Source organism: Neolamprologus brichardi, chromosome 10 (assembly GCF_056152115.1).
Source record: "Neolamprologus brichardi isolate AB-2024 chromosome 10, ASM5615211v1, whole genome shotgun sequence".
Lineage (NCBI taxonomy): Eukaryota > Metazoa > Chordata > Actinopteri > Cichliformes > Cichlidae > Neolamprologus > Neolamprologus brichardi.
Window position 1 is genome coordinate 11,885,349 of NC_142113.1, and position 12,949 is coordinate 11,898,297.

General features: G+C 41.9%; 1 protein-coding gene across 3 annotated transcripts in view; it reads left to right on the top strand.

The window, feature by feature from the left end:
• The window catches only part of abr (ABR activator of RhoGEF and GTPase), a 126,510-nt gene that overhangs the window by 43,492 nt on the left and 70,069 nt on the right, over window positions 1-12,949 (top strand). For all 3 annotated transcript variants that reach the window (XM_087847177.1, XM_087847178.1, XM_087847179.1), the window contains exon 2: window positions 5,992-6,164. In XM_087847177.1, coding sequence (XP_087703303.1) covers window positions 5,992-6,164 — 173 coding nt within the window. The remainder of the gene's footprint in view (window positions 1-5,991; window positions 6,165-12,949) is intronic.

Sequence of the window (12,949 nt, forward strand, 5' to 3'; positions counted from 1 at the left end):
ACATTGTATAAGTTGTGTGTTGAGTACAAGTCTCTGCTGCTGATATGAGTGATCCGATAGTGATGAAATCCAAAGGAAATATTCAAATGAACTGAAGCTGGGCACTCAGCTTGTCTTGAGAGCTGCTTACATCATCTAAAAATTTACTTTTAGCTGTGTTTGGATGGTAAAAGATCTCATTTTTAATGGACGTTTTAGATTACAATGTGCTTTTACAAATTAGTCTGAGATTGTTTGATGTGTCTTTTTCTTTGATAGCAGTCAGGTGGCTAAAAGTTTTCTTTCCTAGACTGGAAAAAGCCAGATTACATATTCAGATGGTTCTATAAAACAGTCACAGGCCATCCCATCACTTCAAACGCTCGCCCCGTTCATAGAAGCTTGTAGAAACATGGTGATTTGAATAATTTCCAAATATGAAAACTCTACTAATCCACAGTTGGCTTCACTATAGCAGCTTGTAAGCTTTAGAATTAAGTTTGGGCAGTTTGCTTTCAATCATGCTGCAAATTGTTAAAATATGTGAACAAGAAATCCAGTTTTGATTTGTTCCTGGCACAGTGCACAGAGTGCATCTGAACTTCATGAACATACACTGACAATAGTGATTCCAATGTCCATAAAGCATAACAGGACAGTCTTTGCTGACCAGCTGGACATTGTCCAGTGAATGCAAAGACACGCTGATGCTTTTTGGGCGTTTTACGGCTTCCACACAGAAACTGCTCTTTGTGTCTGTTGCTTCCTCATAGGATGTGGCTGTGCAGTACCTGAATACAACATAGCCTTTATTTGAATGAGTGCTATCAGAGCGATTTAAAAAAGAGGAAGTACTGAAGCCGAGGAAGACAGGATCAGTGAGAGTTCAGGTGCAAGTCTTTTAGGTAGGACGTAGCCTGTGACATGGATAACGTTAACTGAAAGGGATTTTTTTTCTCTAGTCAGGCAACACTTATGGCTTTCTTCTTTGAGGCAGTGTGTGCTGTTCGTTCTCTCTTCTCCAGTGATGGCGAGTTAGGTGAGAATTTGAGTGTGCTCTTTACTCTGTGTGTAAAAATGTGGAAATGTTTACACCCACATACATGTTCTCTGCAGCAGTGTGGTGGTGTGTTGGGCTGATTTCTAACGCTGCTCTTTCTCCCCTACAGTCCTCGACCCCAAAGCTACCTCCTATTTAATCACATGACATTTAGAGTTTGTCCCCATTTTTTAATCCTCTAAAATATTGGTGCATGCACATGTGGGGACCTCCCTATTGAGCAGTTAAAAACAGGTTAGGGCTGATGAATCCTCTTTACTGAAAAATTGCTTTTCGTGTGTTTGTTTACCATGCACAGGGATTATCAGGATGCATTAGCTGACTGAGGTAGCCCACATGTTAGATTTTCAGAGTGTGTGCAGATAATCATGTGCACGTGCGGACCTGCTTCTGATTCGCGCACATTCAAACATTGTGAGCAGCGTTTCCAGCACCAGCTCCAGATTCTTGGACATCATCATCTGGGCAAATTAAACTTACATTTAAGTCAGAATATTATTTGCATTTACACTGTGTGCTATCCTTGCTTTACACTGTTTCCCTTTGTGCTGTAATCTACAGCTTTCAGAGAAATTCCCCCACGTTAGGCAAAGGAGCTTGCAAAGAAAAGCGTCTGGACTTCTTTAAGTTACTTGAAGACGTTTCACCTCTCATCCGAGAGGCTTCTTCAGTTCTAAGGTCAAATGGTGGAGAGTCCCAGATATAACCCTAGTGGGAGTTTCCCCCCACAGAGGGACAAAAGGACCCCCTGATGATCCTCTAATCGCCTGAGCCAAGGTGTGGAACTGGGTGTGGGTCCCAATCAGCCAGAGTTTCGGGTGAGTTCATTGTGAAACCTGGCCCCACCTTATCATGCGAATTCCTGAGGTCAGATGGCCCAGGGTGTGAGTGGGCATTAAGGCGTCTGGGAAGGGATCTCAAAACTGGATTATAGATGGCAGAGAGTTGGTGTCGTAAACCACCGCCTCTGTTCAAAGATGGTCGCTCTCCTCAGTGACAACAATACCTACGAAGCCTTAAAGCGAGACCCCACAAGCAGCTACAAAAAGAAAGTTATAGCTTGCCTTCAAGACTTGGAAAAGGACAAAATCATTGACCGCCTTACTTATCACCGCCTTTACCCAGGGGATGCCATACCCTGCATTAAAAAGAAAAAGAAAAAGAAAAAAAAAAAAAAATTAAAAAAAATCTGGGACTCCCCACCATTTGACCTTAGAACTGAAGAAGCCTCTCGGATGAGAGGTGAAACGTCTTCAAGTAACTTAAAGAAGTCCAGACGCTTTTCTTTGCAAGCTCCTTTGACTACGATGACCTGGATGACTGAGAACCTTCACAGACATATTTCCCCCACGTTAGGCACGACGTACACTGTGATCAGCACTGGCTGTGCGAGACATGTTACGATGAAGGACCTGTATTGTGAACTTTGCAGTATACAAACAGTTATATGAATATTCAAATCAGGAAAAAACGACTATAAATATCATGGTGTGATAAAAGTCTGTCTGTCTTCTGTACAGATATGGAAATGTAGCTTTGGCAGTTTAGAGTAAGAACTCTGTAAACTGTAGAAATGACTTACACTGAATGTTTGTCTAATGGTAAATTTGAACTTCCTATGTGGAAGTAATGATTAAATCTTCTTTTTTCAGTTTAGTTCATTGTCTTTTACTTTGTTTGTCTGTGTTCATTTTGGCAAAAGGTTGTCATGGAGACAACTTCTATCTACCACAAAGGTATTTTTAGGTACTTTGGCAAATGTTTATATTTCTAAATGTGGACAGATTTTACCAAAGTAACAGCAGTGCAATAATGAAAGATACAGGTATGAAACTTTACAGGTATACATGGCTAACATGAGAACGCTAGGTGTGGTGTGGTGACTCATTAGCTTTGTGGTTGGTGTGCTCTCATTGCAGCTGGTGCTCTAGTAGTTATCAGTGTGTCCAGCAGTCCCCACAGGGCTAATTTATGGTCAGTGTCACCGCTGACGTTGTGTTTTCTACTAACGTATGGCTGTAATCTGTGCACAACCTTTATTTATGTTTCCTTAATGTCCTCAATTATGTGTATTGCATCTTGGTCTGATCTCATCAGTGAAAGGCAAAGCAACAGCAGCAGGATGAAAGAGAAAGAGACGTGTTCACAATAGCCTTTTCTTTTCTTTCTGTGTTCTGCATTAATGTGGCTAATCACAGATAACGAGTACAAATATTGACCACTCACAGTGAATTGCTCTGAGTGATTCATACAAACACCAGTTGGTTCTATTGGCACACATTAGCTTAGCGCACGTCGTGTTCACCATTATCAGATAAACAAATGTGTGTCAGCTCAGGCAACTGTAAGTAAGCACAGAAGTGCACAGAGCCAAACGGAGCAGAGTTTACTGTGAGCCCACTGGCTGTGCTTTGTCTCCACTGCTCCAGCTCTGCTCTCTCTAATCGACTGGCTCTCTGCTTGGCACAGCCGGGAATATATTTGTGAATGGTTTCTTCTGCATGTTGGTGTTTCTGCAAATAGATGTGAGTCACGGGCAACTTCTTTTTAAAAAGAGGAGGAAACCTCTGTGCTTGTCTACACTCAAGTGTTTTTGTTGAGTATTTCTGAGTTATGCATCCGTCCTTCCAACTCGCAGTTAAGCTTCAAAACACCAGCCATAAGCTGGGAGGAAATTTGAGGATTTGCACATTGTTGAGTGCTTTAGCACTGGCTAAGTGTCTTGGGAGTTCCCTGTATTTTTTTTTCTTACATACACTCACGCAATTTAAGCAGATTAGCGAAAACGAGCCGGACAGCAGGCCAGAAGGTGTTCAGAGGAGTCAGAGAGAGAGAAGAGATGGAAAGACTGAGAAAAGAAAACCGAATGCATGCACAGGTGCATATTGGAAGAGCCGATCTTTTCCATGGCACGATCACAGCGCAGTTGGAGTTGGACAAATGAGTTTACATCAGTGTTTTTAACTGCCTTCTTCACACTAATCACCATAATGCACTCTTGTCATCTAGCAGCACTTCGCATAATCAGTACTTGCTTCACTGAGTCAGCAAAGACCCACGTGCACCATTTACAAGCAACCCATATGGTAACTGTGACTCTCCATGGTCCACACACAAGCTAACAGATGGGTGGGGAGGGATTGGGAGTTGATTGACATGTGGGTGGTCCAGTGATTGTGTACATGTGTTCCCAGTGGGGATAGATCCCTGCTTTTATTTTTCAATTAGTTCTTGTCCAAAGCTTGTTAGAGTTTTCTATCCTTTACGCACTGGTACAAACACACACATGCCCTCTCAAGTACATGAACGCAGTAATAATCAAATGTTGTTGTCTTCTCACTGCACGTTATATGTAAGCAGACAGGGACACCTGTACACCTCCCACATAACCTGCTCTTCAGTAACTTGGCTCTGCTTTTTTTGTGATAGCTTCACAAGCTACAAGCTTCCTCCTCCTATTCCGAGTTCCTTAAAGATGCTTCACTGCATCAGAAAGATAAATAGAACAACATCCTGGAAAATGTAACTCAATAATTACTTGCCTCTCTTTTAGTTTTGCATATGTATCGTACTTTGTAGTTTATCATCCACAGCAACAGTCCACATCTCTCTTTTCTCCTACAGGATCCGACACTGGCTTTTTATATCTCCTCTGCCTTTTTGTTATTCCACTGTTTTCTTGACCAGTGCTCCTTTGAAGGCAGGACAGGAGTCATTTCAGTGTCATTGTCGTTTCTTTCTACTGGAGCTGTCACGCTACTCGGGCCTAAACACGAGCGATGTCACAGGACATGGTTTTTGACCTCAATACTCCCACAATATGAAAATAAGACTGCAGTATCACAAATACAAGAATGAAACTAGCAAACCAAAATAGAATTATAATCGAATCACAGATGGTTATTCAAAAAAGCATTAGCATCTATAATAGTAGTTGTTTTTATTTTTTAATTTATTAACCTTGGCTTGTTTGAATATTTCTTCTTCTTCTTTTTCATTACATTTATAAGATTAATCTATATATTGCTCTTGAAATGTATTTATTAAATTGCCGTGCTGGTTGGAAAAACGACTCTCCTGACCTGATCCGCAGGTTGTTGTCATTGTGGCGTTTCAAAGTGTTGGCAACAGTGAAGCTGCAGTGCAAAAACACATAAAATATTTGAAGGGTGTCTCCTTTTCGATTTTAACTTACTCATAGATTGTTAATATTAAAATAATTAGATGGCTAATATGGGTTGAGAATAACAGCCGGCTGATTCATTGCTTGGCTCTGGCTTTTAAAATGTAAACCATAGTTTGCCCTGGTGACACTCATGTTTTTGGGTTTCCTGGAAATCTTGAGTGAATTTGTCTAATTCTGGGACAAAGATTCACTTGCACACAATAATGAACTCATTAGGTTTTGGGAGTCAAAGTTGAAGATCTATTAAAACAACAAAATGTCCCAAGAAAATTCAATTTGGGGCATTTCTGGCTGTTTAATGGCAGTACAAAGAGGGTTATACTGTACATACACGACAACCTAAATATGGTCAGATGTGTACCAGACCACCTCAGCAAGTGCTTTGAATAATTTGATCCCTGATGATCATTAATGTTTCTTGCACTAAATACACCATAACTTAAGAATTCATACAGTAATTATGACAACATTTTATAACACTATCTTGCCAAATAAAATATGAATGATGACTTTTTATATTCATAGGGTTACACAGTGGTCAGCTTCACCCACACATCATGTTTTCGAAAAGCTTTCTTCTGGCATTTATTCATATAACCCCTCAACTCAAGGTTATGCAGCAGAATGGAGCAGTTAATGCTGTATTGAGGAAGTGCTGGGCTGTTCCAAGTGGTGATGAAAACAAGTGTCAGTGGAGTGATTGCGTTGTTCTTTGGGGTGATTTGCTGATCAGCATATTTGTCTTTTTCTGTGTCCTGTCCTCCAGACTTTAACTACAACACAGATGGATACGAGGGGGACGCAGGAGAGGACGGCAAGTCCCAGGATGGCTCAGAAACGCTGCCCTTTATAGATGAATCGCCCACCATGTCACCCCAGCTCTGCGCGCCCCAAGGGCCAGATGGAGAAACCGTGTCGCCCACACCTCTGCTGGCTGGGGTAAGAACTACACACACACACACACACACACACACACACACACACACACACACACACACACACACACACACACACACACACACACACACACACACACACACACACAATGGTTCACATTTCCTGTCTACACCATGTCACCTTATTTTGAAGTGACAGGTTGGTGGTAGATGTGGTGTAAATCACTTAAAATAGATCAGCCATGATTTAATCATTAACTGTACTTGTTTACGGTGTTGGTGTTGTTTACTTGTTGTTTGCTGCTGGAACTAGCAGCACAGGGTTGCTGGGAAGTCCAAAGTTTGACACGCAATAATCGACTTTTCTATCTAGATTTTGAGATGAAATCACAAACAAGTAAAACAATCTGTCCAGAGCCACAGTAGCTGTCCTGAAGTGACTCGCCCAGCAGTGTGGTACGCAGTCTAGCTTTGCAGAGGACTTTGCAGTGTAAGGAGTGTAAAGAGGATTGGCGATACAATCTTTGTTAATAATGCCAAGAGAAATGTGCTCAGTTCATGTTCAGAGTTCAGCATAACTGACATAAACCTGGTGAGGACTGCTACAATATAGTATCAGAATGAAGCACTGCAAGCCTGGCACAGGAAAACGGTGATCCTGATGAATGTCCGTGGAGAGAGTTTCTGAAGACTGAAAGTGTTAATGCAACCAAACAGTTGTCAGAAGAATGACACAAAATCTCTCCAGAAAAGTGTGTGACACAGGTTTCCTCAGTGCAGAGGAGGCTGCCAAATAAAAAATAAAAGCCTTGCATGTCGGTATTTATAGATGATCAATTCCTATTGTGGAGTCTATTAAGTGATTTAACTTTACAGGAGAACAATTGTTGTGCAACTAAGAAGTAATATTTGAGAATTCATCCAATTTTAGTAATTGAAATTATTGACAGAAGGGAACAGTTGGGTCATGTTGTGGTGGTTAGTACTGTTACCTCACGGCACAAAGGTTTTTAGTGCTCCCGTGTCTGCACACACATCCATGGGTTAGCTAAACTATATATGCCATATGTGTGAATGTGAGCATGAATGGTTATCTGTCTCTGGGACAGACTGGCGACTTGTCCAGGATGTACCCTGCCTCTTGCCCAGTGACAGCTGGGATGATGACCTGTGAGGGGTGATGGTGTAGGCTCCAGCTGCCCTACAACCCTGAATTGAATATGTGGAAGAAAATGAAAGGACTAGCATGGTTTTGGATAAATATTAAAAAAAATGTTGAAGAAAAGATCATTCACCACACGACCCAGTAAACATAACTGGGTATATAAAAATATTGGACACAGTTTAAATGAAGTGTTGAGTGGCTCTTGCATTCTGAACTGTAAGATAATATGAAGTTTTCAGCTATTCAGCCAGGTTTTTCTCTTGGTATTAATGGTCGGAAACTATTATACTTTAAGACGTGAGCTGCCAGTTTTCTTTCTGATATTAGCCACAGATATTGACCCAGTGTACATTTTGCCACAGGAGCTCCCCGAAGTGCACTGCAGGATGTGTATTCACATCAGTTGGAAATGACCACTGACCCAGATGGGGTACGACAGCAACCGTCTGCTAGCTTGAATATAAATGGAATACGCTGAAGTGCTGCCAAACAGCACTTCAGTGTATTCTATACTCGAAGCAGAGTCTGGGGAGGAGGGGGACGACTCGGCGGTGAAGCCACTGATATAGTTAAACAGGCATTTGGGTTGGGTGAGATTTTCCCTCAGTTCATGAAGGCTCTAGATGCTGTAGGGCCGTCCTGGCTGACACATCTCTGCAATGTATGCGTGGACAAGTTCCGGGTGGGTGGGAAGCTGACCAAGGGCTGTCTTTTAACACTAGTTCTATTGATGGTGTTTATGGACAGAATATCTAGCCAGAGGTGGAGGGTCTCTTCTTTGATGGCCTCAGGATTTCACATTTACTGTTTGCAAAGGATCTGGGACAAGTTACTGTCCCCAAGTATCTTGGGGTTTTGTTCATGAGTAAGGGGAGAGTGGAACGTGAGATTGACGGATGGTTTGGGCTGGTGTCCACTGCGATGTGGCCACTGTACCAGTCTGCTGTGGTAAAGACAGAGCTGAGCATGAAAGTGAAGCTGTCGATTTACTGGTCAATCTACGTTCCTGCACTCGCCTGTGGTCATGATCTCTGAGTAGTGACTGAAAGAATGAGGTCTTGGATACAAGCAGCAGAAATGAGATTCCTGTTTCCCAGTTAAGGTAGGTCGGGCATCTAGGAAGCCTTCTAGACTCCTGTGCATACCTCACCTAGGAAAGAGGAGGCCCTGGCCAAGACAAAGGACTCACTGGTGAGATTGTGTCTCTTGGCTGGCTTGGAAATTCTCAGTGTCTCCCCCCCCGACTGAGCTGGCGGAGGTGGTGGGGGTGAGGAAGTCTAAGCAATCTGTTGAAAATCTTTCCTGTATATCTACAGTGCATAATTTAGAACAGGAATGCTGTAGGTGACAGTCTTTCCTGTGTTTTTTTTTTCCAAATTATCTGCTGCTGGAAATATGAAACACTTGGTGTTTTCAGTGGATTTTCACACTTAAGTCAGACAAATCGCTCAGAACAGCTGATGTGAACGCTCTCCTGATGCTTTCAGAATTCAGAATATTTTCTGAATGTGTTCATCGTCATGTTTCAGGGCTTGTAGTCCCGTCACATTCCCCCCCTTTATGCCTCCCGGCTATGTGTGTTTGGATGACTGTCACTCGGTGCCCACTTAAAAGAATGTGACTGTGTGAAGGGGCGTAGCCCACGGAGGCTCAGTGGGAGCCGAGTTGACCCTGACCTGAACTGACCTTCTCACAGACACAGAGAAAAAAAAAGCTGGTAGGATTTCATTCACATGTCAGCAGCCTTTTTATCCACTGAAAAATAAAATACTCAATGAAAACAGCATTGCTTTACATCTTTAGATCAATATGTTGTTTTTAAATTCATACACAACAGAAATGATCGTATATTCTTTTTGTATTAATGTATAAATTACTACAGCTGGATTGTCTCGACCTTCCACTTGCTTTACCTTCCTCTTTGAAGCCTGCCTGCTCTGTCTTACATTCGATCCAAGCAATATCACTGCACTATCCATGCATGAACACAGTATTGTAAATAAACTGTGGTCTTGTTAGGCTTCAATGGAGCTGATTGATGAATTATTCAGCTGTATTAATTGTGAGTGACTCTGAGCTAGGGCAGCTCCTGTAAATGAAGATGTGTCTCCATCTAGTGGCTAGCTGGGATAAGAACAGAAAAGATGGTTTGACTGTTTAAAATATAAGAAATAGGAAATGAATTGTTCATAGTGCTGATACATTAATGGTTTCAGCCACAGAGGATCCTCAGTAAGATACTGTTGTTTTCTTCCCTGATCATCGTCTCTGCTAGGATGAGATTGCTCAACGTGGACAAGCTCAGCTGTTTTCTGTGTACAGTTGTATGTTAAAGTTTTGTATAAAGTAGCTTTTCATTGATGAGTTATGATCAGCTTATTATTATTATTATTATTATTATTATTAATAATAATAATAATAATAATGATAATCAGAGGACTTAATTGGTTTTTCTATGGTGTTGTGCAAAATTCTTAAGCAATCCCTTGTTTCCTTATGTTTTTCTCCATTGCTTTTTAACCTGTGAATCATTCAAGCATAAATACAACACTTATTCACCGAATGAGTTAGTAGTGACAAAGAGCCAGGTTTAAATTGTATCTTTACTTAGCAGCCTGTGGCAGAAACACATCAATTGTTCCCATTTCTTAAGTTGAATCTGTGAAATCGCCAAAGGCAGCATAGTTTGATGGACACAAAATAGTATTTTTGCACCAATGAGGTAATTCCCAAAGAGCTATTAGCTAAAACGTTATTTTCATATTTGCTCAGTGTGATTTGCAGTGTCCCTAAAATAAAATTAAGGAAACTTGACAAGTGGCGGAACAAAGAAGACGTGGCAGACCTAAAACTATATTTGTAGGAGAGGAACAGTAACTGAAAGTCATGGTCTTAAGAAACAGAAGAAAATTAAGCAGTGGCAAAGGCCTGACACAGGACCTGAGATATGAATGCAGTCCTTCAGTTGATCCATCTACTGTTTATTGAAGCCTCATCAGAAGTAATGGAGGCTGTCGACAAGCCGTTGTTAAGGAAGGGAAATTAAGGATGGCTTAATTTATGCCACATTATGCAAGAACAAATCAATAACAACAGGTCGTTTTGAGTGATGAATCCAAATTGAAAGCATTGTTTATATGCACAGTGGAGGTCAGGAGTGTCTGCAGCCATCTTTAAAACATTTTTTATTTTACATCTGTGTATTTACACTTTTCAGCACCTGAATGAATTTGAGGAGCTGCTGTGAAAGCTTGCTTGTTAAGAATTCACTTGTGATGCTGCTGCTGCTAAAAGATTTTGTGGCTCTTATCACACACCGCTGTGCAGCCGTGTTCTCTTTCCGCTGAGTTTGCAGAGACCTTTCATCTGCTAAAGTGAGAGGGCTGATGGCCCCATGTGTTCAACATGACTAAGAGTTAAATACAGAACTTAATTTTTTTTTATTTTTTTTGTATTACGCTCTAAAATCACACTTTTCCTTCAGAAGACAAGTTTAGGACAGATTGTGCTTTGACCTCGAAATAAATACAAATATACATTAAGGAGGAGGTTCATAGAGCAGTTGGGGGTGTCCCTTCCTCTAAAATGACAAGTCAAGGTCAGAAACAGGTGAAAGGGCATGGGAAGGGAATTGTATTCATTCATAAATATGCAGCAACTTAAACTTGGATGTTTGCGTGTAGATTATTTATATTTTTGGTTTAATTTTATTTCCAGTAACCACAGTTATTGATTTTCTGTCTTTGTCTTGCTGCACACGTTTTTTCGTCTTCTTTTTTTAGTGTATTATTTCTGTGCTTTGCCTTTGAAGCTGCTATAACTGTGTGCCCAGCGATCTATGTGACCTGTAATTGGAATCAGCCTCGCTTGCAGCACATTAGCTGGCCCTGGCTCAACGTCCAAGGCTTTCAGCAGATCGATAAAGAGACAATGGACAGAAAGAAAGGGAGAGAAATCAACCCTGTAGCGTGCGCTGATGAGAGTGAGAGAGCGAGACTGTTTGTGTGATGAGGAAGTGGCTTTTTGCCCCGAAGAGAACGGAAGAAAGAAATAAGGGACAAGAGAAGACTGACTTTCCCAGCGTAGCCCTAACAGAAAGAGTCTGTAGCCATCAAGGAAGTGGCTGGATAGCATTTGTGGGGAGGGGAGGGGCGGCTGTAGAGGGAGGGCAGACCTCATCGACTGAGGTGGAACAGTGGCCACACACACACAAAGACAGACACACACACACATATATAGAGCACACACAAACACCAGGAAGCCCAGCAGAGGAAGGGGGTGGGGTTGAGTAGGCGGGGTCCTCTCTCTTTCTGTCTTTCGGTGTCCAGACGACTTGATCTAAAGGGAAAACACTGATGTGTCCAGGCAGGCCCCGTAGAAGGAGATAGGAGGCAGAAAAGAGGAGAGAAGGAGGTGAAAGAAAGGAAAGGAAAGACAGAACCATGGAGGAGGAAGAGGAGGAGGTGCTGTGCTACTTGGACAGGGTTCTGGAGGAGGAGGAGGAGGAGTCTGAATATGGAGATGGGGAGCTGGAGCCCATCACTACGACACATAGGCAGTTCAAGGTGAGGCATGAGCTGGAGAGGAGCTGGATGCAGAGGAAAAAGCGCGCACACATACAAACACACACACGAACATACACATACGTACACACTTTTGCAATACTGCCTTTCAAAATGGAAAATCCCAGTCAGTGTATTGGTGTGTTTGTGGCGTGACGTGTGCTTCTTCTCAGTGCTGCAAAAGTGTGTGTGTGTGTGTGTGTGTGTGTGTGTGTGTGTGTGTGTGTGTGTGTAAGAGTGTGAGAGTGACAGCCATTGGTGTGTCAGCGTGGCCCGATGAGGCAGCGGCTCTGCAGCGCATGTCTGCTGCTGCTTTTTAAAGCCGGCCGCTTTCTGTTTCTCATGCTAACTTCTGTGTTTGTGCGCCTCTGTGTGTACTCCTCCCTGCAGATGAACTGATAAAAAGCAGAGCTACTTTCAACTTTCTCTGCCCATTCAAGATATCAGCTCTTTTATCAGAGGGCAGAGGGCAACGCAGGAAAGCACGCAGTGTTTGTCTGTGTGAAAAGCCTAGTTGTGACTCACAGAGCAGGTTGCTGTGGGAAAAAAAATCACCTCTCATGGATTCCTCGTCTTGCCCTCTCGCCACACAGTAGCTCTTTGTACACAGCAGAGGGAAAATATTCCTTTTTCCTGTCTTTTTTTTTTTTCCTGTTGAGTTATGACTTATTTGTTACTTAAAAAAATGAACTGAATATTTCTGCAACGTTTTGGTTAGTCAAAAGGACAGGACACCTTTTGTGGGTTATGATGTCATATTTTAGACCTCAGCTATTCTGAGATATCATTTTAATAAGAACGCCAGTCACTGGCTTAAAATAAATGTTGACCAGCAGTAATTCACATCACATCAAAGACTTTTCTCTTAGTTAAGTGTGTCTCATTTCTGGCTTTAGTTTTGAGCTTTAGGTTCTTTTAAAAGAATACGAGCAAAGAGAAAGGCTCAGAGGATTAAACTAAACAGATTTCTGGCCACGTGCTGCATTAATCCTTCATATTAACGTAAATGCAAGTAAGTGTCAGTAAGGACTTCCCTGACAGTTTATTTAACCAACAGAAAAATGATCAATAGAAATCATCCATGCCTCTCGGACTGATTTA